This window comes from Rhea americana, unplaced genomic scaffold (genome assembly GCF_003343005.1).
Source record: "Rhea americana isolate MKP2758 unplaced genomic scaffold, rheAme1 scaffold_5, whole genome shotgun sequence".
Lineage (NCBI taxonomy): Eukaryota > Metazoa > Chordata > Aves > Rheiformes > Rheidae > Rhea > Rhea americana.
The window spans coordinates 2,268,958-2,294,090 of NW_028186645.1; the positions used below are offsets into that span (position 1 = coordinate 2,268,958).

The 25,133-nt window shown below is 38.2% G+C and overlaps 2 protein-coding genes across 2 annotated transcripts in view; one reads left to right on the forward strand and one right to left on the reverse strand.

The window, feature by feature from the left end:
- BEGAIN (brain enriched guanylate kinase associated) overlaps positions 1 to 25,133 on the forward strand; it is a 146,206-nt gene that overhangs the window by 89,330 nt on the left and 31,743 nt on the right. Inside the window, exon 6 of the mRNA XM_085317442.1 lies at positions 2,336 to 2,402. Within this exon, the coding sequence (XP_085173568.1) occupies positions 2,336 to 2,402 (67 nt within the window). The remainder of the gene's footprint in view (positions 1 to 2,335; positions 2,403 to 25,133) is intronic.
- Positions 1 to 25,133, reverse strand: part of SLC25A47 (solute carrier family 25 member 47) — a 209,402-nt gene that overhangs the window by 27,963 nt on the left and 156,306 nt on the right. The gene's annotated exons all lie outside the window — the stretch shown is intronic.

Genomic DNA, 25,133 nt, shown 5'->3' on the forward strand with positions numbered 1-25,133 from the left:
GAATTTGAGCAGATACCTTAAAACCCATGCAAACTTTAGGAGATTGTGAATGCTAGTTTACATGAGTTTAAAAAGCAACTGAAATTAAAAAAATAGCTGAAGGAAAGTCTATTCAGACCTACCAGATGTAAAAGAAAGACATCATCTCTGGTTGAGCCACAAGCTGCTGGAGGCTGGGAGAATGCTTCAGCATAGTACTGGTGTTCTGTTTTGTTTTACCAGAAAAACTGGGACACAGATGGCTGAGAGACTGGTTTACCTCTGATCTAAACCATCAGGCACAATCTTGTTTTCATAAATCCTTTTTGCCTGCACCACGGTACACAGCCTTATCAGCACAACTTAAGTATGTTACTGCAGTGAAGCTGTTTACAAGCAAAGCCAGTTTAAACCTACTTGCTTACACTAGCTTGCCAAGACTGTCTCTGCCTTCTTCTTTGCCATGAAAAACTGGGTGTAGGGTACTCTGAAATCTCTCTTTGTTGTGTTGACTCTGACTAAAAACCTGGGAAAATCCCAAGCATATTTAGAGCTGAACAAATAAATATCTATATACAGGTTTATTAGGAAATGCTGCATCTAATAGGAACATGGACAACGCAGAGATCTGGAAGCTTCAATCAATCCTTAAGTCACCAGGACACTTAATCAATGGTATTATGAGAATGACTAAGCTGCAGGTTAGTACCAGTCACTAGCCAGTTTGGGTCATCACCTTAGCAAGCACTATTTACCACAGATCCTGCTTATAGGGTGAAAATCTCTGTTCAGCAGGTCTATAAAGCATATGCAACCCTGAGGCCTCCCTTAGGCTCTCAATATGAAATAACTAGTTGGAGTTTGGGCTGCTGACTGGAGAGCTTCRTCCTTGGGGATGTCATTTATGCCAACAAATCAGCTGTTCTGGGCACAGGCTTTTCCTCTCAGGTACATACGGCCAACGTGAACCACCCAGCTGCTATTCTTTGCATACTGGGAGCCCCAAAAGGGAGTCTTCATAGCTCACAAGGGGGACCACGAGCCACTGGCCTGTCCCTGAACAGCAAATTTTGATCATTTAACTGCAAAGAAAATCTCAAGGTTGACACAAGCTGCAAGAGATATCTAAACCRTCAAGTCTCTTCATTACAAGGAAGAGATGGTCTGGACCTCCTTCTTTGTAATCATGACACAGTTTGAATGCATGTCTTAAATCTAATTTCAACAGCCCTCCAAACCATAAAATAACTCAAAGGGAATTCCTTAATCCTACTTACTCCCTCTCCATCCCCTCCACTACATATCCAAGATTCAGACTTCTCAGCTGAAGAAACTTTCTGCTAAATAAATTTGTATTATCTAGCACATTACCTAAAATCAACTCTWCGCATATTTCAGCCTATTGACTTAAGATTCCCAGTGCAACCATTTAGATGCATTTGGACATACTTTACACCTGAGCATCTAACTTTTGACTTGCATTTATTATACATCCTGCTGGACTGATAGGTACAAGCAAGAACAACAAGCTACTCTCCTTACTATACATGAAAAGAAAAGCACAACTACTACTGAAATAGAGATATTTTTCCCACAGACTGCACAGCTTATCCATTGTAATTCTGAGGTTACCACCTAAGGAACCTAAAGGTGTAGAGATCAAAACTTTCTTTGGTGTATTGCTCTGGAATAATCAGGGAAGTTTCATTTTCTGAGTCTCTTCAATCCCTCAATGCTAATAAAAACAAATACTCATCATTTTCAGGCTAAACTTTTTGGAGACATCCAGACTTGTTTGTTGAAGGAGAAGGATGGATTCAACTCTTGAGAACAGGGAATTTTTATCTAAAGAAGGAATATTACTTTGAAGGCATACTTTGAATAACTTTGGAGTCACATGGTGATGCCCATGTATTGCTATTGCTGCAGTTACTAGGTTTCTGCTGCATTTTTACTTATTAAGAGRACTGGGTAAAAACCTTTCTGTAGTTTCTAACTGTACAGGTCAAACTTCCCCTCTGAATATTATTCCAGAACCTGATGCAAAGCTACAATCCCTTTGTGCAAGTTCCCATGCTGTGGTGCATATCTGCACACAGATGCAAGGGAATGGCATGTGTATTTTCCCTTCCTGAAGGTATTTGCCCCAAAATACAGTAAGTAAATATGACAAAGAAGTCTGCTTAGGAAGGAGATGGTAATTACATTTCAAAGGCAACTGCTAACTGGCAACAAGAGTGATAAGAAAATAGATTTCAATTAGTGCAAACCAAGGCTTTATACTGATGTGAGAACTACAGGCAAAAACAACATAAAGAACAATGCATTAAATTACATGATATCATCTTTGTTTTAGGATACAAAACAATTACCTAGCCTTACAAAGAATTAATCAGGATCTGGAAGATAAACTTTACAGGATGGTAAGTTACCATAACTGAACTCTTTTACTTTAATATTAAATGTGTTTTTGTAGTTCCTGAGTTCTAGGACAAACAGTTATGTAGCTGGCGTGAAAAACTCAAGCTGCAAACACAATATGCTTAAAAATATGCATAAAAATGCTTAAAAAATATGACATTATGATTATCATGATCTAGAGCCCAAACTGTGCATGAGGGCATAAATTCATTAAATTCAGTGGAGATTGTGTTGGCTGACCTGGCTGAATAATCCTATCTTTAAAATAATTCTACTTGTTTTTTTTTAATAACTTCATGGGTTCTAGATATTCATGTTTTCATTAAGTAACAAGCTCAAATAAGGAAATCTAAGATTTTCTCATGCTTCTTAGATACTTTCTCTTAGCTTTTATTAAGTAATTCAATAGAGCTTGGATAGTCTGACTTTTCATATGGTGTCATAACTATCAATTTCAGTGTATTAATTTCTGATCTGCATGGGTCTGTAACTGCAATGTCAATGTCACAGACCAATTAATAACTGGGCAAGGAARTCACAGCACCATTTATGGGCTCCATATGGAGGCAGGTTATTACAAGACCTAGCAACACCTGTTCAAAATGGTTTGAAGATGTTAAAAAGAAGCGGCAATGTCTTTAATGTTCTGGCTCATTGTTAATGCTGTTTCGACATCCTATCCACTATTAGGAGAAACTTTACAGAGAAATGTAGGTGTAATGTCTAAAGAAGAGTAAAGAATAACAGTTGTGAACTTCCAAAGATCCTCAGGTCATGAGCACATCCTGAGATGTTTCCTCCTCACTTGGATCAGTTCAGTTATCCATTTCCTACTCTTCTTCCTACCCAGCCCATATGTAGCTTGTCCATAGCAAGTGCAGTGCACAAACGCAGACACACAGTTTATGAGCACAGTTATAGTCTTGACAGATATTTTAGATGACGCTAGCATAAGTCTATGTTTTACAGAAAGTCTAGTATGTAACATTTGCATGGATGGGCATCTTGGAATGAGGAGAACAGATTACGGGGCTTTGAGAGCCATATGTAAAATATGACAATGTAATGGAGAGGCATCAACCTTTGCTAAGAAATTGAAAAAAAAAAAGCATCATTCTTATCTCAGGAGTCTATTCAAATAACTCACAACAAATAAAGTACTCACGCTTTTGCAATCCGCTAGCTAGGGCAAAGTTACAACTGGGTTATAGCTGATATTTGTTTTTAAATATACATATAAACATTATAAAAACATAAATAACATTTGRTCTCATGTTTTTTTCCCTTCACTCTTCCTTTATCGTATTTTTTTAATACCAAAGTCACTTGGGGATTTTATCTTCAACTATGTGAAGATAGCCTAATATTTTTCATGTGTACTACAAAAGTAGAATAAATCAGAGGTATTCTGGATGGTAAGTGAAATAAAAAGATTAGAAACACAGAAAGAGGGACTCTATAAATCTACGCATTTTATCAGGTATTTCATATCAAAGCAAAGAGTTTTTAAACTAATGTTTCAGCATCCACTTAAAACCTCAAGCAAATATTTCAGGGCACAACACAGGAAGAAGAAAGATGGGTTTCACAGAGCACTGTACCTTTCTTTATCCCACTAACATGTCAGCCATTGAAAATAGCTTTAGAGGCTTGAAGACAATCGTCCAGGCTCTATACACCATTTAATTCCAGAGTATTTTGCATTTTGAAACACTGAAAATGAAAGTCAGATGGAAACTGTATTAAAAAAAAACGGATGGGGAAAATAGTGCCATATTTGGTTTGGATAAACTAAATCATTTGATTTTCCGGACACTCTAAAACCCCTCAATACTTCAGAGAAAGTTGGATTAAATAACAGCTGGTCTAGTTAATCAACAGCTTATGGTGGTCTGGGCTCTTAGATAACTTTCTCTCCCTTTCTAGCTTAGGGGGAGCAGCTGTGTTTATTATTTTGCCTATTTAGTCAGCTTGTCATTTCTAAGTTAAAAGTTTTTATTTTCTCCACCTTTAGACAAATYTGAAAGTGTAAACTGTCCTTTTACTTTCCCCCTCTCTCCCCMCTACCGCATTTCTCTATATATACATAGCTACATATATATGTATATATAAATATGTATGCACRCATGCATATATATACACAGGTTCTTACACAAGTTTTGACCATTTCATGTGCCCAAACAGAATAATTAGGGAAAAGGACAGGTAGCACTGGAGACACTTCTCAAGTGTCAGTTTTACAGAAGTTTGTTTGCAGGCAGCTACTGCAGTAAAGATGGTCTTAGGGAAGGGGCTTTGCTCTGTATCACTGGGAARGGGGAACTGGGAGAGAGGGAGGTGGGCCTTCCCTCTTGTGCACAAAATTGGAGACAGCCCCTCAGATTTCTCCTGCAGGCCACCCAGATGCTCCCAGGAGTCCTCTTCCTCCCTGCCTTTGCTGAGGACCCATAACTCACCCTCTCCAGTGAATGACTCAGGCATTTCACAACCAATCTGGGGCTCCCCACAACCTTCCCTTTTTGGGGAGATGTTTTAAAGAATGTTACAGCCTGTTGTGCCTGCTGTTGGTATCAGGGATGTAAAAAATAATCATTAATTCATCAACAATCAGAAAAGAAAGAGTGCTCACCTATAATATATTCAGAAATAYTTGAAAACACACTTCTGATAACAGCAAATGATGTCCAACTGAAACCTCTGTTACTTTAGAACTCCAAATACAAATATTGGTCATAGTGTCTGTGTTGGCTAAGGGCTGAAATACACTATTCTGAAACCAGTGGACAGTTTCCTATATTAGGCTGGGCAAGACTAAACACGTGACACTGTAGAGGCAAATGTGGCACAGAATTAAAATTCTGCTGTCACTATTCAGATCAGCTCCTGTGCTCACCACAGTCAACGTCTTTAACTGGAGAAGATTTGTTTGGTCCTATAGGCCCTGGTAAGAGAGAGAACACACAGATTGTAAATAATTAAGCTTAGTAATTCTTCTTTCCATTAACATGTGGGAAGAGAACAAGCAGAGTCCTTAAAATTTGGACTATGATTATATCACAGGACTACGCAATTAAAGAATTTTTCTCATGTAGTTCCAATTGTCACCAGTGTTCATCAGTTTCCCTGACACTGACCTGAGTTTCCTGAGGATGCTCTRTCATGATCTTGCTCCTCATGAGCAGCAGTTACAAGTAGATTATGCAGGTCACCCCAAACACATTCTAAGAAATCCTCACAAGAATTAAACAATGTATTGTAAAAAGTTTCTGAGGTGTTAAGATTTTCTATTGCAGCTAGTTGTGTAATTTTACCTTTAAAGCCAGAAGCCAGATTTTTATTGGTAGCTACAGTTGGGAACAACTGATAGACATGCAATAATAGCTCTTAATAAACCTAAGCGATAATGAAAATTGTGCCCATTCTTACTCCCCATCTGTATTTTGAATGTTTCTGAAAATTTGATCTTACAAATCCATCTGCAAAAAGCTCATGAGACTGTATTCTCCAGGAAGATATTAAAATATCTCTTCTGTAAGTAGAATGAAAAAGTTTGACAGATAGATTCCTCAGTGGTGTAAGGTCACTTCTAATGCTAAGGTTTTCAAGAGGCCAGAATTTAAGCCACTGCTTGCTCTTTAGCACATAGTGTCTGCATTTCATACAAAAATACACGGATAGTATAGAGGTGGACAGGGAAGGTGACAGGCCTGTACTAAAAAACAGAGGCATCTGACGACATGAGGAACTAGWAGATAAATCTGTGCACTTGCTTAGTAAACTCATACTCCCACATACCACTTGGTCTGCTGATCCACCTCCCTCAAGCCTGCTGCTAAACCAAAACCTGAGGTTCTTCAAAGTATCCTCCCTGGATTCTGTTATTTTACACTTTGTTGCTGTTTTTAAATGAGAAAATTATTTTCTTCTCTCTCAGCACTGATTCAAGACCCTTTCGGTAGTATAGGCAATGCTGAATGTTGTCAGACATCAGGAATGGGGCTGGCATCTCTGCTGCTTAAGAGCTGCTGGGCACCAGCTCYGCCAGCCCTTCCAGGCACCCTGGCACAGCTCCCAAACAGAGATTGTTGAGTCCTTCTGTGCAAAGCCAGTGTAATTCCTCTATATAGAGTGCATCATTCATTTTATCATCTGTCAAGCTGAAAAACATTACATCACATTAATTCCTAATTTTCCATTTACTTTAAGGCAGGCTTGGGGGTGTAACTCAGCCATAAAGATGGCAAAAATCATTATATAAACCAGAAGTAAAAGAGATTTGTATTAAGGATTATCAATTTTGAAATGCTACACTATTTGAGCACTCCACTGATTTTTGTCCTATTTCTTCCTCTGCCTATGAGCGAGAGGAGAGCTAAAATGTACAGCAAATACTTTATGACATTAGCAATTGATTTATCCGACTCTTGAATGTCTGGAGCTTTCCAGTCTGATGGCCATAATATATACCCAAGCATCTCCAGACARGGAAATCAAAAGACGAATTGAATATGAGCTGAGCAATGTTCAGCAGAGCTCTAAGTATGAGACCTTGTGTCATGGGAATATCATTACAAAGGAAGCAACTTGGTGTCCAGGCCAGGAAGATAAAGAATGTGGAAAGAAGTGAGAAATTTGATGAATAACTTAAATCAGGCATTAAAAGCACCTAACTACAGAATAAACCTAGCATTTTGGATGTGGAATCTAAACCGGAGACTAGATTGTGCCTGACTCTCCCATGACAGCTACCAGTCACCCACTAATGTGATTTAAATTATAAGTGAAAGATGAAAGCATTGAAAAAAGGTCAAACTATTTCTGATTTACACCTAAGGAATATAGAAGCCCAGCATGTTTTAATTCCTGCATGGGGGATGATGACTTTGACAGTGACTTTGAACGGTCAAAGTGATTTCAAACACATCTTTTTCATTTTCTTTCCTTTTATGAAGAACAATTTCTCCCTACTATATGTCCTACAAAAATGAAATAGAGGTGACCTAAATATACGTAAAAGGATTTGCATCCCAAAGACAAGAAAAGTTTAGAGTCAGCTCAACCTGACAGGCTCATTTGCTCACATTCAGTGAAGACAGCTGTGAATTTCAAGGGAAATTTATACTTGGTTAGTTAAGGCARACTCCAGAGGTCTGTGCTTTGTAGACTAAGACAACTGCATCAAAACATTTTGAAGGAAGGAAATGACCATAAATACCACAGAAACAAGTCATTTATAAAAATAGCATTTGAAAAAATCTCACTTCCAAGAGGCTTTTAGACTTTGTCTTTTCATTCTTACAGCCATTTTGCACTAAAGATCACCTCCACCTTTCACTAATTCTTCTTGCTCTCATTTCTGAGGTAAAAAATATCGCTAGATAGGCAATGGGACCAGACATTTAAACCACACACATTAGCGCCAGTAGGAACTACACGGGCTGAAACCGAATACATCCTGCAGTTTTACAGACAAACAAATGAATCCTCCCGCGTAACTTGGGAACACGACTCCAACTTGCATGAGCACAAAAGTGCTCAGAAGCTTTCCGACATCTTCAGTCCTTTTCCTCTCTGTGAATAGCGATTCGTTTCCCGTTGTTATCCCTTTGTTATGCACCTGGCAGATCAATCCTACCCGAGCAAGTCGTAATACAGTCCTGCCTGTTCCTAATTGCTGTAGCTGCACATGACATCATGAGAGACTGTTCTGGAAACTCGTTCCTTTCCCCTAAAGCCGTGGAGCTATTCTTCTTCTCTCTCTCTCTCTCTTAGTAGGAAGTCCTCCCAAATATCAGAAGCCTAAGGAAGTACAGTATCTGTTTGGTAATTCAAAGTTGTGAAATAACAATGGAAACTTCTTACTTTTGATGTCCTCGCTGTTGCATGATTACAGAGCTCCTTTGCTTCTCAGCACGTGGCTTATCTTGGCCACCATTTCCACCTTGTGATCACTCTTTCCTTGGTTWATGATGGTTGCGTGTGGTTTAAGTTATCCCTGCCTGCAGGAAAAATGATCAGAAGGTTCCAAAAGGAATGACATTCGGAATCATGCGTTTCTGATACCTGAGCTTTTCAGCCATTTCCTGCATCCTGATTTCCCTGGTTTTCTCTCAGTCTGTCAGGACCTGCCCAGGGCTACTGCACTGGCCAGCTGGGAATAGAAGTAGTGGTTTTTTGCTAAGTGCCTGAAGAGAATAGAAACATATCTGGGAAATAAGTGCCTTTGACCTATATCTTTCTTGTGTCTTGGCCTTTTGTGATTATCTGGCAATTCACCACAAGACAAGGGAAAGAGATACCAAGTAAGATTAAGACTGAAAAGATATTGTGTTACAGGCACTCTACATCTTAAAKTCTGAAGTCCATCACAAAATTAAGGTATCATCTTCCGCGAGTGTGTAAAACAAGGCACAGAAGAATGAAGCATCTTGGCTAAGGTAATCAGGAAGCAAGGGGCAAATTTCCAAATGTCCCATGTCACTCTCATCTTCTCTATCTCAATCCAGTATCTACAAGTAGGATCAAAGGACCTCCTAGATTCCCTTAGATCTGATTTTAGTTGTCAGTTGCTTATCTCCTTTCTGAAAAACAAATACAAAACGCAAAAGACAGAATTTGTCAGTGTCAAGAAAAAAAAAACAGGYATGCACAAGCAAACTATCAGTCTAGCTCCCTGTGAGTAGTTTCTGTCATCCATTTCTATAAACTATTTTACTTCTATATAAAGAAAATTCTCTTTTGCAGCTACGGCACTCAAAACCATGTCATTTTAATTATACAGGAGGGAATTTGGAATTAATTGAGATAAGAAGACAACGACTTTTGTGGGGAGAAAAGAAAAAGAGGAAGGGGAAAAACTGGTTTGTATATCGTCTTGTTCTAATTGGATCCTTTGTGCTCGCTAAGCAGCACTTGGAGTATATAGAATCATAAATGTTTTAAGATCTTCCGTCAGTTTTATTATTACACATGTCCTGTACCTCTGGCAGCCTCTACTTTGCTCACTAGAGGTGGACTTTTTCTTTTTTAACTTTTTTTTAATAGAAACAAACATTTCTCCTTTCAATCTACTGTCATCAGCATAGCCTCAGAAGATAYTATTACATTGACTTCAGGGAATTATTGTGAATCAGTAACATCTCTTGTCCCTCCAACTAAAATGTATTCAGTATTTAATTATCYAGCATGTCTCTACACTAGCAAGACATGCTACTGATGTGAAATGTAGGGGGGAAATGACAGATAGATACACAGACAGGCTAAAAGCACATTTTGTCAGCCTCATCTAAATTGCTAGCAGAAGGAGCATGGAGTGGGAAGCTGACTAGCAAGCTTTAAAAGACTCTTAAAAATAAGCTGATAGTTAAGCTATCTTTTTTCAAGCATAGTAACAATGCTGGGAAACCCAGGATGGTGATGGCAAGTAAAATCCCACTTCTGGCTTCCAAAAAGTTGAACCTGCTTACAGCAGAGCTAGGCAATGAACTGAGTATTTTCAATTATAAACAGACCACAGTTGGCCCTGAAAGCTGCTGGTTCTCTAAAGATCTGCTTCTGAGTCAGTAAGACCAGTTATAAGCACAGAAGAAAATTTTTGCCGTAGAGGGCCTAGGGTAAAGTTCAACCAACGTGAATAAGTTACAGGGAGATATGTAAGGATCACACGGCAATACGTCAGGGTATGGACTTGCCACTCGTAACTTCCCTGTGTAACCACTTGTGTATAGGCTATCATCYTGCAGAATAATTGCAAAGTTGTAAAGTAATAACAGAAATTTCTTTCTTCTGAAGTCCTCCCTGTTGCGTGATTTTCACCTAGAAGACATCTAATTCATGCTTAGGGGAGCAACAGGCATGTGTGGTGATACCCTTTTTCAGCCCTATTTTATATTGAAGAGTAGATCTAAGAAGAACCCAAGCCAGAAATGGCAGAACCCTTTCCCAGCGTAGGCCAAATTTATTGCTACTAGTTGAATTTGTGTAAACAAGATGTTCCTGTTCATACCTGTAGTTTGATGCTCATGTTTTTGTTCCAAATGACCTGGATAACGGGTAACTGGTGCTTTTACCCAGAGCTCATGTAAGACATAAGGTGTTAAATGAAATGAAAACCTCAGGAATATTTCAGACGATGTTGTGAGTCAGAGACCTGTAACAAGAGGCACAGATGCAAGCAGTTCTGATTATAATGTCCTTTTACACGGTAAATGCAGAGTAAGCTGGCCTTATTTCAAATAAGGAGCAAAATGTGCTGCTGTCAGTGAAAAGTAATGTGAACTGACTTACCCTGCTCTGAATGGCAGCATTTCCATTGACCTCAATCAATGCATGCTTACACTCATGGAAGAAACATTCAAGACTAACATCGGCACTTTTTTATATAGTGAAGACAAATAATCATCCTGTATGTATTTTGCAAATCATTTGCAATGAAAATCATGCCTTTGCTTCACAAGCAGCATCTTGACAGCACTTCTCTAACCACATTTCTTTCTGTGATATGTTATTAATCTAACCAATGTTGGATTTTTTTACTGCTATGGAATTAGTTTTCAAGCCTGTGACATAGAGTAGTCAAGGAAACAAATCTTTATAAGACCTTTCATAGTACAAGGTTGAATATGATATTAAGAGGAAATCATTCTTCAAGTGAGATGTCATAGAGCACGAGATCAAAATCCTCAGACAAATCACTATAGCCCCAGAACGTTATCTTTAATAACATTATACTGTTCAGATATCAAGAAGAAAAATCAGACTCTGCTGCAGGTCATTTTTTAATCAGCAACCAGTCTTGTTTATTAAAAAGGATAAATTCTGTAATTTAACTCTAATGGACAAATTAGATCAGGTCAGTAATTTAGACTTGAGGCATTACATCATTTACCAGACAAAAGGATGCTGCTTATTTCCATAGCTCTGCATTGCAGAATAAATKTTTTAAAGTGGACACAGAATTAAACAGAAGGACACAGAAGATGTGCAGATAGTGCTTCATTATATCCTGTTCCTCTTACTAATAATAAAAAGAAGAAAATGMCAACTTGGAACATCCTACTACAAATTCCATCCCTGTATTTTTTCTTTTATCTGAAGTTCTATAACAATCAGAAGAAAAGAGTTAAAACAGCAATCCTCCACATGCCTAAGCTTTACCCTCCTCTTGCAAGTCTTAGCATAATCCACTTTGCCATGCTACATCTGCTTTAGCTGACAGATAAATCCCTTTCCTGACAAATTCCTTTCTCACTTTGTCTTTTTCTCTGTATGTCTTCCTGAAATTCATYCCATACTCTAAATAATTTTTGGATCCTCATTCAAGCCAGATATTTTAATACTTTACATCTCAGAATTGCTTTGGTCTTAGACTTGCATCCTAGAAACAGCTAAGCTGATATGCAAGCACATCATCATGTTCYCATGAACCATTTCCTCATTCCTCTCCTCCATGACTTTTAGCTATATATTGGCTTTGTTTTCTGTGCCATCAGACAAAATAGTAAGGAACAGCTAAAAGCAAGCGTATAAAATATTCATGAACAATATCACACTCTTCATAAAGGCCTTTGAAAGCAGTCGTCTGAAATAACTTGCTGATCACGCAACATGTGGATTTCACTATTTGCTGTATAATGAATTGTTTTAAACTCTTTGCTTACTAGTCATATTTCCAGCCACATTGCRTCACCACACTTATTAATTATTGCAGAAGGTTGTATACAAAAAAATAGATCCCCTTTATTTTGGAAAATAATAAATATTGCCAAAAATTCACAATGTGACCATGGATTTTTTTCAATGTGCTGAATTTATACTTTTGATTATTCTTCCCCAATGTACCATAGTATAATCTGGCATGAGAAGGATTAGAAAAGACTTGATTTAATTATATGCTCTGTCTGAGCAAATACAATTCAATTAAGGAAAATGTGATTATTAAATCTAAAATGCATTAGCATGCATCAATCAGCTGTATGAGCTCTAAATTAATAAATAGTTCTTTTACAGTTACCCTACTACTAGGCAGAGAATCAGAATTAAAACCTCTAATAAAATTAGCCTAAATCTCTCAATGAAAGGTTTAAACCATAATTTACTTAATAGGTCTTTATGCTCCAGCTGTAGTGAGCTCAATAAAGTTTGTTCTAATGTTGGGTGATACAAAAGTAGTGGCTGATTCTGTTTTGTCACAAAATGTTAAATTCTGTATTTTGGGACTAACTGAAGACAGCATGGCACACATATTGGTTATTTTTGTGTCAGATTTACTGATAAAGGTTTCTTTCAAAAATTCTATACTTTTCTGTTTGAATATTTTAGCATTTTTTCTTGCAAAGCGAATGTAGAGAGATATAAAAGAATGCAGTGAGTATATAGACAAAGAACATAAAATAACATAAATCTTTAATTTCTGTACAGGAGGTAAGAAAAGCAGATTAAATGCTAACAGAGATGTCTACGTAATTGAGTGAAGATAGATTTAATTCCTTCAACAGAATTCAGTCATTCAATACCGAAATTGTTAACGAGAAGTGTCTGAATAAGGAATTCAGTTTGGTTTACCTCTGAAAATAGCCTGGGAGRGAAATAGAGGGAGTGCAAAATACATTCATGCCAAACTGCTACACTAAGGTTTCCCACATGTAAAGCTCAAATTATCTGGCTTTATAGGGTTGACGTGAGGAGAAAACTGGGGAAGCAAATCACTGGAGCCAACACCCATGTTGTGATACCTCAGTCTCTGGGCGCAGCCCCAGGATGAGCCCRCTTCTCTGAATAACGCTTTTACCGGCCAGCAGGACTTGACCCTTGCATAGATCACTAAATGCCTCATACAGCAGATTTTTTTCTCCTCAGGCCGAATATTAGGGCATATTCCATCTTCTCTTCTGGATGCGTACTACTTGTTGGGCTGTAAGCACAYAGAGAGAGGGACTATTCTGTAGGCAGGAGAGATGTTGACAGTCCTGCCACAATGCTTTAAGCCAAGGACAGCAGCTGTCTCCTCGTTCTCTCTCAGCTGGACTGAAAAATTATCTCCCTGTTAGACGTCTCCCCAGTACCTGTTTTGCTCCTCTGTGAATTTTCATACTGTTATATTAATGTATCTACAGCTCAGGGTTCCCAGCTGCAGGGACGCAGGAGCTTGGTAAATATAGCATCACAGGGAGAAAATTCATTTGAACAAGACTCATTTTACTCCATAGTGACAAACATAATTGGCTTTATCTGTTGAAATGAGATTTTGATAAACCTTCACTACATGGTCTTGCCCAACTTTATATTGCCCAGCTTCCAGGAATTTGTCATTTGAATAAACAGCCAGAGAAGAAAAATAAAGAGCTAGAATATGTTCCACGAGGAAGAGGAAATGCATGCAAGAAGCCCTATTGGAAGAGTGCTAAAGGAACATGGATTTGCCAACTTTCTTCTACTAGTGATATTTTATCTACATATATTCTTTTTTAAGCTGATTTAACACAATTACAAATGTTCAGAAATCAGAATAAAGAAGATCGCTGCCCATTTCCCCACAGGGTCTAATGCCAACTTCCAGGGAGCTTTGTTGTCTCCAAAGGAAAGGATCCTACCTGAGAGGGAGGACGCAATCAAGAGATTTCTTGTTCAGAGACCATTCCTATCATGTAACATAGGAAAAAAGTGGGATGCTTGGGAGGAGAGTTGCTAACTTGGCACATTTCTTTAGGTGGAGGAGTTTGTTTCTGTGCGGCACTGATCCGTTTGCTATGAGGAAAAGAAATTGTTTGGTTTAGCTGCACTCCCTCTAAGCAAACAGGAGACTGCTGTCTGTGGAAGTGGCTAGCTATGCCAGTCAGGCATCAAACTAAATAACAAGAAAGGGACTGAAAGGCAGAAACAAAGTATACTCATTTGGCAGAAAATCAAGGTGTCAGGGATAAAACTCATCAAACTGCCAAGGGATATGAAAAGAAACTCTCCAGTTGCCTATATACCAACACTAAGAATCTATTAATAAGCTAAAAGAATTGGAATTTTTCATGCAGTGCATGTACATTGGTGCCAGACGCTACTTTTGAAACTCATGGAAGACTTACATGACTAGAATTTCTTAAGTCAGCTGGTTTAAGACAGATTTAGTGAGCTGCAGAGCTTGCAAATGGCACTCTAAAATAAGTAGTCTTGAATATTTCTGACTTACTGATAGAACACAGAGGCAGAAGATCACATACTGCTCTGTGTCTGCCACAGATCACCACACTGCAACAGAGACCAAGGTGAGCAGCATCTCTATAAACAACTGTTTGTAGCATGCAAGGGAAAAAACAATGCTGTCATCATTAGCTTTAATGACCTATGCCAATGGTCACTTACAGCCACTACTGAACCCTTTAAAACTCGTAAAACAATTATAGATGACAATCTCCTAATTTGAAAAATGCTGCATTAAACGTGAAGAGATTCTCTCTTTGCCTTTATTATGGTAAATACAGGGATTGATTCTTTGAACTAAAATTAGTAGTTGCTTAAGGGTAAGATCATGAATTATTACATTTTACAAATGTACACAGAATAAAATACAAACCTATGATATATGTATTTTAAATCCAAAAAGAGTGAATTTCACAAAATGATCATTGTTTTGAGCAAAACTAGCTGGGAGATAGAATTTTAAACATTTACCAATCACCATTCACATTGCATTGCTAAAAATAGATCTCACATTTAGGAGTGAAAGACAAGGAAGCTGTGACAAAAAAACTTAAGAGGAGAAATAAAGATTGCTGTATGAAATGTAACTGTATGAGTAGCAAGTGAAAAGAAGAACAGATAGCAGTCAATACCAATTACAAGCCCTAAAATATAAAAACGAGACAAAGGAAGTAAGAAGACACAGGGAAGCAGTGAGGTATAATGACATATCTGAAGTTAAGATAACTATACATATTTATATCATGAGATGACAAAATATTTTGTATTTTGACAGTAACTGAAGATGATCTTAAACAGACTGAAAATTGATGGTTTTAACTCTGCAGTTCTCAATAAACACACTTTTAGGTTTTGAAACTACCACATCAAACAATTATTTGAGATTTTAAAATATATTACTAATAAATCTGAGAACCCTGGGGAATTTCTAGAAAATGKGAAAAAATCTAATATGCCATTACATAAAAAATAGAAATGTAATGAGCATGAACCTAGAGGGCTTCAGGATATTTTTTTTTTTTTTTCCTAAGAGCCTTGCTCGAGGCCATTATTAGATTTTCAACARAGTTAATACAGAGAAGTCACATGCACTAGTCAGAACATCATATAAAGAGTGTGTTTCATGCCACTTAGTTCAAGCTCTCTAAAATTAATTAGGTATAAGGGCTCAGCTAGTCYGTGGACTCCTCCTTAGTTAAAGAAGAGAAATAAAAACATCTTTAGATCTTGACTGTGTCATCTTAAAACAGGTGTCTAAGAGCAGTGGCATAAATACCCTTTGGATACATCTCTTCCACTGATGGGAGACCAGACAAACAGCTTTATCTAATGCTTATCTTTTAGGAGGCTTAGGTTAGGTGAGGTGAATACAAGCTCCTATGATTTTAATATCAACTTGTCCTTCAAAGCTATGAATCCTTCCTGTTCATTGTGGATATCTATGCTGCTGCTTTTGTGTACTAGAAGAGTAATACACTTCTTAAGAAGAAAGGTCGAATTTGAAAATTTAAGTAGAGCAGAAAAAGAATAGTCCAAGCCATTAACATGCTGTGCCATGAAATTTRGTTTTCCTGAAAACAATATAGCAACCTGGGAAAAAATATGAAAGCAACAATTAAAAACAAATCAAGAATCATTACTTAAGTATGCAGAGCTTAGCTCAAGGGCCTATAGCATGCTTCCAGTACTAAATATAGTTTTCATATTCACTCTGCTCTACTAAGCCAAGAGCTCTGTAGAATTCAAGAGAGCTCCCCCAGTGCTAGACCATTTATGCAGAGAGGCATATGCGTGGACTTTTTTTTCTTTTTACATACATTATCTAAACATTATGCATATTCTGGGGATGATTCTCTAACTGAGTTCAATGTCAGTAACTGTTTGGTAGTATGCTGGGGTGAGAGGATAGGGTCCTGTGCAAATGACTGCGTGAGTAACATCCCTAAATACTGTTCTGCGTTTAGCAGGGTTAAAAAAAATTAAATATATATATATATATATATATAAAAATTGCGCTTTTCTTGCTTAGTAGTTGATTTTCATTTCAACAGTGCTTTTTAAAAACAAAACAGTTATTAAGATCTGGGGGTTATAAAAGCTTTGATTCATTGTAAACGGGAGAACAGGTTTAACCTGAAGTAAACAAAGGCTTTGCACAACCTAAAGGGTGTCCCTGTAGCTTAGAGCCTGTSGGTTTGCAAATCAAAATCTGATGAGCTCTGAGTATTTTCCATCATCCTCTCCTAAGGATGCAGCAGCTACAGGAAGCCTCAGAGGAGGGTCATCTCTACAAAACTCCTGTTACCAAGCCTCTCCACCTGCTCTGCTCTTTGCTTGCAACACTCTTCCTGCCAAATACGTGACAGTCAGCTCAGTTTTCTAGCAGTATATTGGGTTTTGAAGAGAACTACCAGAGTCCTAGGATGGGTGATAAGTTCACAGAGGGTCAACAGTGGATGCTCAAAGTACCCCTGCAGAGACCTCCTCTACTGCAGAATGGGAATTTCTGGCTCATGAAGTCTGAATTTGCTAATGTCATTAGGATTAACACTCCTAAGTCTTTCTGTTTGTGCCTGTATACTAACAAGCAAGCATCAGCTATCTCCTGAAGAGGAAAAGTGGCAAATTCAGATTTAATGGTATTAATTTAGGCTTCATAGTATAACTGCAATAGTTACCAATTTTAAACATAACCTTGCATCCACACAATTTAATAGAAAAATACTCAGGGACAGATACAGGTACCAAATCAACTCTTAGCTGCACTTTGTTCACACCGAAAGTGACTCTATAAGCCAATGAATATTTCCCTTTTATGAGATTCAGGGTTTTGTATTCAAAATACAAATCACTACCCCACACCTCTCCCTCTGGAATATGAGAGCATTTCATAATGCTCCTATTGGCATATAGCTGCTGCAGGAAAAAATAGGGTAGGAAGGGGTAGAGTTAGTTTTGTTTTGTTTTTCTGTATAGTTTGTAGGCTTGAGAAGTCCTTTACAAGAGTTACATCACACTTTTTATGGAGTCAGAAACACTATTTTCACATTCCCAGTGGGTTAGAAATGTGTGCTGTGTATTTCATACAGAAATAAAGAACAGATAAAGAACAGTCACCTACGTGGAAGAAAGCTGGGACTGGACTGAGCTGCATAGGAAAAGTGCCCTCAGGAGGTGACCATCTACGGAACAGGACCAGCTGTGGTCCGAGGGAGGACAATGTGGCTACGCCCGGAGCGGGCTGGGGAGAGAGAGCAGGATATCAGGAACAAGGACTTCTTGAATGTGTGAGTGCAGGGAGAGGGATGGAGCCCAGGAAGTCTTCAGGTGACGGACAGTCTTAAAGGGAGCAGGCTGGTGGTCAGAAGGTAATAGCTAGAGAGAAAACAGCAATGGTCTCTCCGTAACCAGGGTTGTCAGTGGGAGGTCTAGCCTCACAAGGGAAGAATGCGGTAGATTGGGAAGTGGAAAGAAATAACAGRAATTGACAGTAGAAATGAAGAAAGAGCAGAATGACGTTCAAAGCTGCTGTCTTTATAGTAAAACATGACTCTAGAGCATAGCCTGTTTTCATGGATTTTCTACTAGAACTCCTGAAATACAATCAAACGCCTGCAACAAATGTAAGGTGCCAAGGGGAAGGAAAATGCCTTTTTTTTTTTTTTTTTTTTTTAATAACTCCCAGTTTAATGTTCTTCATAACTGTGTAGCTGACTTCTGCACAGCTTGGCTGTGGCAGCCAGGATTATTTAATACCATAATAGACAAGTTAACTGACAATTTTGTAGAAAGCATTAACATTGTAAATATAGAGATTAGCAAGTTTGGCAACTTTGATAGCAGCTGTAGCAAGCATTTGCATTACTGTTGCACTCATACTTTCCTATCCTGAATTCCTGAATACAGTACAAAGAATTAAAATTCAACAGTACAAATATTTAAGCATGAGCCAAGTTAAACAGAGGGTAGTCTTAAATCAAAACCTTCTCTGCAGGACATTACTGAACATGAGAGAATTTTTAAACATGAAATAAAAGCTCTTGACCTAAGTGACTATAAAAGCAATTAAGGATCACCAAAGGCCACCATCATTAGATATAAGGTGTAGCACATTACTGCATATGCTGCRTAGGAAATTCTGAATTATATTAAATTGAGATACCAAGAATTTTAATAGAAACACAGCTTGTTTTACAGGGAAGGAATGTGAAAAGACAGTGCAGGCAAGAGGGACTGGAGGCATATCTTAGACATGGAATTTATTAAAGGAACTTTGAAGGCAACATTTTATACATGATCTAGCTGGAGTTTCAGGAATTCTGTAAGCTAGGCATTGCAATAATAAAAGCCTGAAATGATCAGAGTAGAAATAATCTTTTTTAGCACCCAACTGAGGCAGGCAGGGTAGAAAGTTTAGGAACATATCTGTTAAAATATCACAAGCATCTGTCAGTCTTGTCTGCAGGGTCAAATGACAGTAGAATTGCCTTTCTTCTCTGTGCTAAGATGCCCTATAGCTAACTCATAATTGTATTTATTATAGAAAGACAGATGGTCTGACTTTTTAAAAAGTATATAGTTCCCTTATAATACCACGGTTGGGGAAGCTGCTCGTGAAAGAAAACGTTTGTATATAAAAAAGTATGGATGATATTCTTTCCTGAATAAAATCTCTCCTGACAATAGCAACACAAAACCAGATCTCCCCATTCTGAGCTAGGAAAGCCTTGAACACACTTTAAAACTTGCTGGAGCCCTCCCCACTAAGCTCAACATACGCTAACACTCTCTTAGTTAATCAGCAGACACTGCTATCCATTCTCATTAGACTAAATCAGTTCCCTGAGAGATATCCCGATAAAATGGTGATCCCAATTAAGCTCTTTCCAATTAATTTGTGCTTCATGGGGGTTTTAATGTTATTTCAGTTAAATCCAGTCTCAGACTTCTACTATCTTGTATGTGAGTTCTGCAGCCGTTTATGTTTAAATAGGGGCTACAGAGTTCACTCCAAAGAAGGGATACATCTTCGGGAGATGTAAATTTTCAAAGCACTCCTTGATATATCCAAGTGTGGGTGCTGAAGGCTAAATTGCTTAATTGGATCTGAAGAACTGCAATTTCCCTCACCACGTCCTGTGCATGGCTATTGCATTGCCTCCACGGACTCTAAGCGCGCTGCTCTGAGGTATCTTCCACCTTTCCCAGTGTCCATCAGATTTCCTTMTCAGAACAGATCTCCCTAGCTGAAAGTTGCTTTAGCTGTATGCTCACAAAGAACATATTAAAATTTACTCGGTATTTTTCAGCTATGGAGTGCTGTACTTGAACCTCTGTTAAATGTGTTCTATACAAAACTTTCCCCTTTTCTCAAGTAAATCACTCATTACACATAAATGACTTTGGCTGCATGCTTGCAGCAGTCATTTAACTTTAGGTGTCTGAAACTCATTCACTTGCTTTGCCACATTGAAGAATAACAAATCTGCAAGAGGAAAAAAGGACAGTTTCCTGCATTTGCTAACCCTTTAATCCTCAAATTTGTTTCTTGGATGCAATCTCTCCCCTCAAATTAGTCGAGAGACGCAATACTTCATTTTGGATTTTTTTTAATCAAGTGTAGAAGATAAATAATTTAAAAGAGTAAGCAGTCAGGCATCTACAAGATGACTTTTTCTATCATAACTGAAAAACAGCCTACATCTGCATTATGGAAAAGAGGATGATTTAAATATATTTATCCCAAAGCCAAAATAAAGTACAAGTAAATCTTATATTTCACTTCTCAGGATAACACAGCATGTAACCGGAAAAATAAATAACACATTGAGTATAGAACAACAAATGCGCTACCAAAAAGATCCATCACTTAGGCCAGGACCTCTTCAAGTAAGTATTGAATGACTCAGGTACTACTCCTGAATGTAGAACCAGGTACTTCACAGGGAGCTTCCCTTCCTCGTGCTCTAGGTTTTGAATATACCTGCATCCCATTACATTCGGCTATATCATGGTGGTTTGTTATCATTCTTGGAAATTAGTAGGAATTTTCTTACTGTTGGCTTCAAGATTGGTAAACCTGAAGTCACGTTGCCTAGACAAAGTTTGAAACTTTCTGGCTTTGGAGGGGGGCACAAACAGAGCAAGCAACATCTGCAGAAACAAGAGGACAGGGAGGAGCACAAACTTTGGTATGGCTGTGGAAGGGGTGGGAGTAGTCAGTAGCTCTCTGAAGTGGCCAGAGTATCCCTGCTATTCTTTATAGTAGCAGGAATAGAAAGCCTTATTCCTCCAGTGCTCTCCTCCAGCTCCCCTTCCTGACATCACATTTTTCTCTCTCCCCTCACAACAGACTCTGTCCTTTGCTTCCTCCACCTCCCAAGAATTTGGAAAGGCTGCTGGGAGKGGGAAGGAAAAAGGATGGAGGGAGACTAAGCTGGTTCTTGTGGGAAATGCTGGGGATTGTCAACTGCATGGCAGTGAGGGGAGGTAGAAGTCCCATACTCCAGAGGAGTGAGGGAAAGAGTGCAGGAAAATGAGGTGCTTACATGGGTCCCCTGTGAAAACCTGTCCCTGGCCCATCATCTGGAATTCCTCCAAAAATTCAATGCAGCTTCCTTACATCTTCTCTCAGTCAGAGCCATCCTACACCCCATTGCTTGTGCTCAGAGCACACATCCTTCATGCAGACCCCTTCAAAATGCTAGTAATCCCTTTCTGTTTGCCTCCCCAGCATTTCTCACCTGTTTTCTTTGTTAGGAGTTCACGCTGTTACTTTTATAACACTTCATTTTGACTACTTCATAGAGAAGCTTTGGCCAGTTCTGCCTCCTGGACAGGAGACTGTCCTGCAATTGCCAAAGGGACTGGGAAAAGACTAGCTTGATGGTGGTTGCTCTCCCTTATTTCTCCAAGTCCTTCTGTTAACAATGTTATCATCTCTCCTCCCTGTAATAACCTGTCTGGATGACAAAACAAACAAACAAACAAACAAAACCCCTCATACATAGAGAAATTCACAGAAAGAACAAAACTGATGAGAGATGAGGCATCAAAAAAAAAAGATGGAGGTAGAATCTGATAACTGATGGGGGAAGGAGTGGTAAATGCCCTACAGTTTCAGTTGCCTTTAAGTCTTATGTCTGAGATCATTCATGTTTGGTTAAAAAAAAATGTCATTTGGAGAGGCAATATAAGCAAATTTATGTGCATTGAATGTGTTCCTCTGCCACCACATATTACTGGTCTTACTGCAAGAATAGAGTTCAATCAACTCATTTAGAGGTGTGATTATGTTAGTTGATTTTACATGGCCTTTAAACCCTAAAATCTATGACTATGTGAATTTTATACATCCTTCATCCAAAAATAAAACACACATAGGTCAAATATTTGCTTATACTTGAATCTTTTCTTAATAAATGGGCTGAAATTGGTCTTTTGTTGTAGTTTCCCAGAGAATAGAGGGATCAGTTGAACAGCCTTGTGATTTTTCTGCCCTTGAAGCAAGAGCTTCGCTGCAGAAAATATTATAGAATTTCTGTCTGAAATTATCCCCTCAGGTCACCACTAATGTAAATGTAAATAGATAAATCGCTCACTTTGTGCACTGATATTTTAGGACGCACCACAAGAGAAGGAAATAAGCTGTTATTATGAATTTCAGTAACATGAACAAAGCTTTTTCAGGGGATTCTTACAGCACAGCTTTAACTGCTTGAGTTTAAAGTAGCAGTAAGGCAAACAAATGAAAGGAGATTCCATTACTGGAGAAAAAAGAATTATACAAAACATTAGATTACAGAACAGACAATCCCAATGGAATATTGATTTCCATGGGGGTTCACATTTCATTAGATGTGCAGATGCTGAATTTTTTCATATGTCTTTGTTTCCCATAATCTAACAGTTGCCACCCTTACCTATTGTTTGTAGAATTAAACAAATCAGGTTCTTTTCTTTTCTTTCTTTCTTTTTTTTTTTTTTTTTTTTTTTTACTGAGCAGTGCTAGAAAACCTTTGAATGGCTTTGGAGACTCTACAGCTTGCCCATTCCTTGTTACTGAAGTGGCTTATTCCATCAAGGACTGAGAAGATGCTCACAGCTATTTTGGTACCAGATAGATCTTTAGGGCTGCAACTTTCCATAGTAAAACAGAAACACTCAAATGCTTTATGTGGGAAATACACCACACAAAAGCCTCATGTACAACTTAAGCTCCACAGTGGTGATTAAAGGGGCTTGGAGGCAAGAGTAAATAGAGCTTTGTGCAGGCTCTTTGCACCTGCATGAACATTACTCTAATTGCTTAGGCTTATTTACTTTTCCTCTCACAGCCAGAACCTAGAGATAAGCTTCCACTGCAAATCAGTTTGCATAAAGCAGTCTGCACCAACAGCAGAAGGAAGTGAGCCCATGAATGTGTTCATTTTACTTTGCAGGCATGAACAGTTGATTATTACAGCCAATTATTCCCACTTCTTCTCCAACCAAACACTAAGCAAAACATGAAAATTAAAGCCTTCTAGTTGGCAGTACATATAATCAGAATGGGACACCAAGCAGGTGAAAGCGGTGAATCCAAGACCAGTGTCACAGCCTTTGTTATCTAAGTTGGCCTTGACTGATAAAGACTTTTCTGAAAAAAATAATATATAGATTTTTTTTTATTTTTTAAGAAATGGAATTATACATTTAAGCAAATCAGTTAGCTACAGACTGATATGTTCATACTCAYTTATTTCTAAATGCCTGCACCAGAAATATGTGATTTGGAAGTCAGGATATTTCCTTTCTAGTGCTTACAGGCAACAAGAACAAAGACGTTGAAGCTGTTATTCTTATAAACCTCCTGTACCCTTAAACATACGTTCCACAAACAGAAGGCATAGAAAAGATGACAGGTTAAATTTAAATTACGGTGTGACTAATAACAGTGGCTATAWATTAGCATTTTTCTACTGTAAGCAAAGTAAAAAAGTAGGAAATGAAAAGTAGGTACAAATGGTCCATTTTTTTCAAAGAAGAAAGGCCAGGGACAGATCTAATCTCAGGCCTGTGCGGGTCAGCATGTTCAGAAATGACCTTTAAAACGCAAGTGACTCGTGTGGTGACAACACTCTTTGAACTCTTTGATGACAGYGAGCAACTCAGGGCCATAAGGGTTAGAGGGGATTGTGGTGAGCCGCAGGATTTCAGAGCAAAGTGACTACGAGCACGTCAGAAACCCAGTTCTAGCTTTGCACACAGCGACAGATTCAAAACTATTACTGCTTGGGGCTTTGAGGTATAACAGATACTTCTATGGACCTACCAGCTTTAAAAGTTTCTGTATATTATAAAAGATAAAAGATCAGAGTAGGAAATATCATTTTGTCATAGATATGTCAGTGGCACATTCCCAAGTTAACTGTTGCATGCAGTTTATGTTCCTCTGTCTCAGAAAAGAACCAGAAAAAAAATGCRAAGAAGGGCAATAGGATGAGAAAAATATGGAGCATATTCTATGCAACAAACAACTACATGGATAGGACTCTTCAGTCTATAGACAAAATGGTAGAGAGAGGAGGATCACAGGAAAGATGTCTGAAAAGGCAGGTGCTTTTTTCATCCTAGCTAATGTGGAACCAGTAGTAAACGATAGATTCAAAACAAAACAAAACAAAACAAAACAAAACAAAACAAAACAAAACAAAAAGAAAAAGAAACACTTTTTCACACAGCACCTAGTTAAATTGTAGATCTTCCTGCCATGGGATATTTTGGATGCTAAAATAACACCTGGGTTCAGGAAGCAGTTAAGCAAAATCATACAAGAAAAWCTCCTTTAGTATAGCATCACCACTAAGTGTTAAATTTCCAGGATATTCTACCAGCCCCTGACAATTTGCACTTGAAACACTATGTACTTGCTCTGTTCTTGTGTCCTCCTCTAGGCACTTCCATCTTCCAACAGGATGGTGGGCTACATGGCCCAACCCAGTGCAGTAGTTCTGCTTTTTAGACCTTTTATTGGTCTTGACTGAATATTTAGCTTGGAAAGTGTAAACTGATGTGATTTATAAGCCAGAAGAGTAAACCATGAAAACAAAATAAATCAGAGTGATAGCTTAATTTCTTTTCTTCCTAGTTAGATACTTTATGAGAATATTTCTATATCCACCTTACATTTTTTCCTGCTCCTTCCTTTTCTACTCAACACATTAGCAAATTATTACCCCAAATTATAACCCCCTCATGCAAAACCTAACAATAYATAACTGATGTGAACCTCCCCTGGTAGTTACATGCTTTCATACAGGAGGACAATCATACTATTTTAGATTAGATAAGAGATTTAAATTTAGATCAGTAACTATATGTGAGCTGCAATCTCTCAGAGCCCAGTATGCATCATTCCTGTGCAAGGGACTGTACGGATTCTACCTTCTGCCATAGCAGCTGGAACTGCAGACACGCCTCAGAAACACAGAGAAGCAGGACAGGGAGGAAAANAAAAAAAAAAAAAAAGCCATAAAAAAAAGCCATAACAGCAAGTAGAT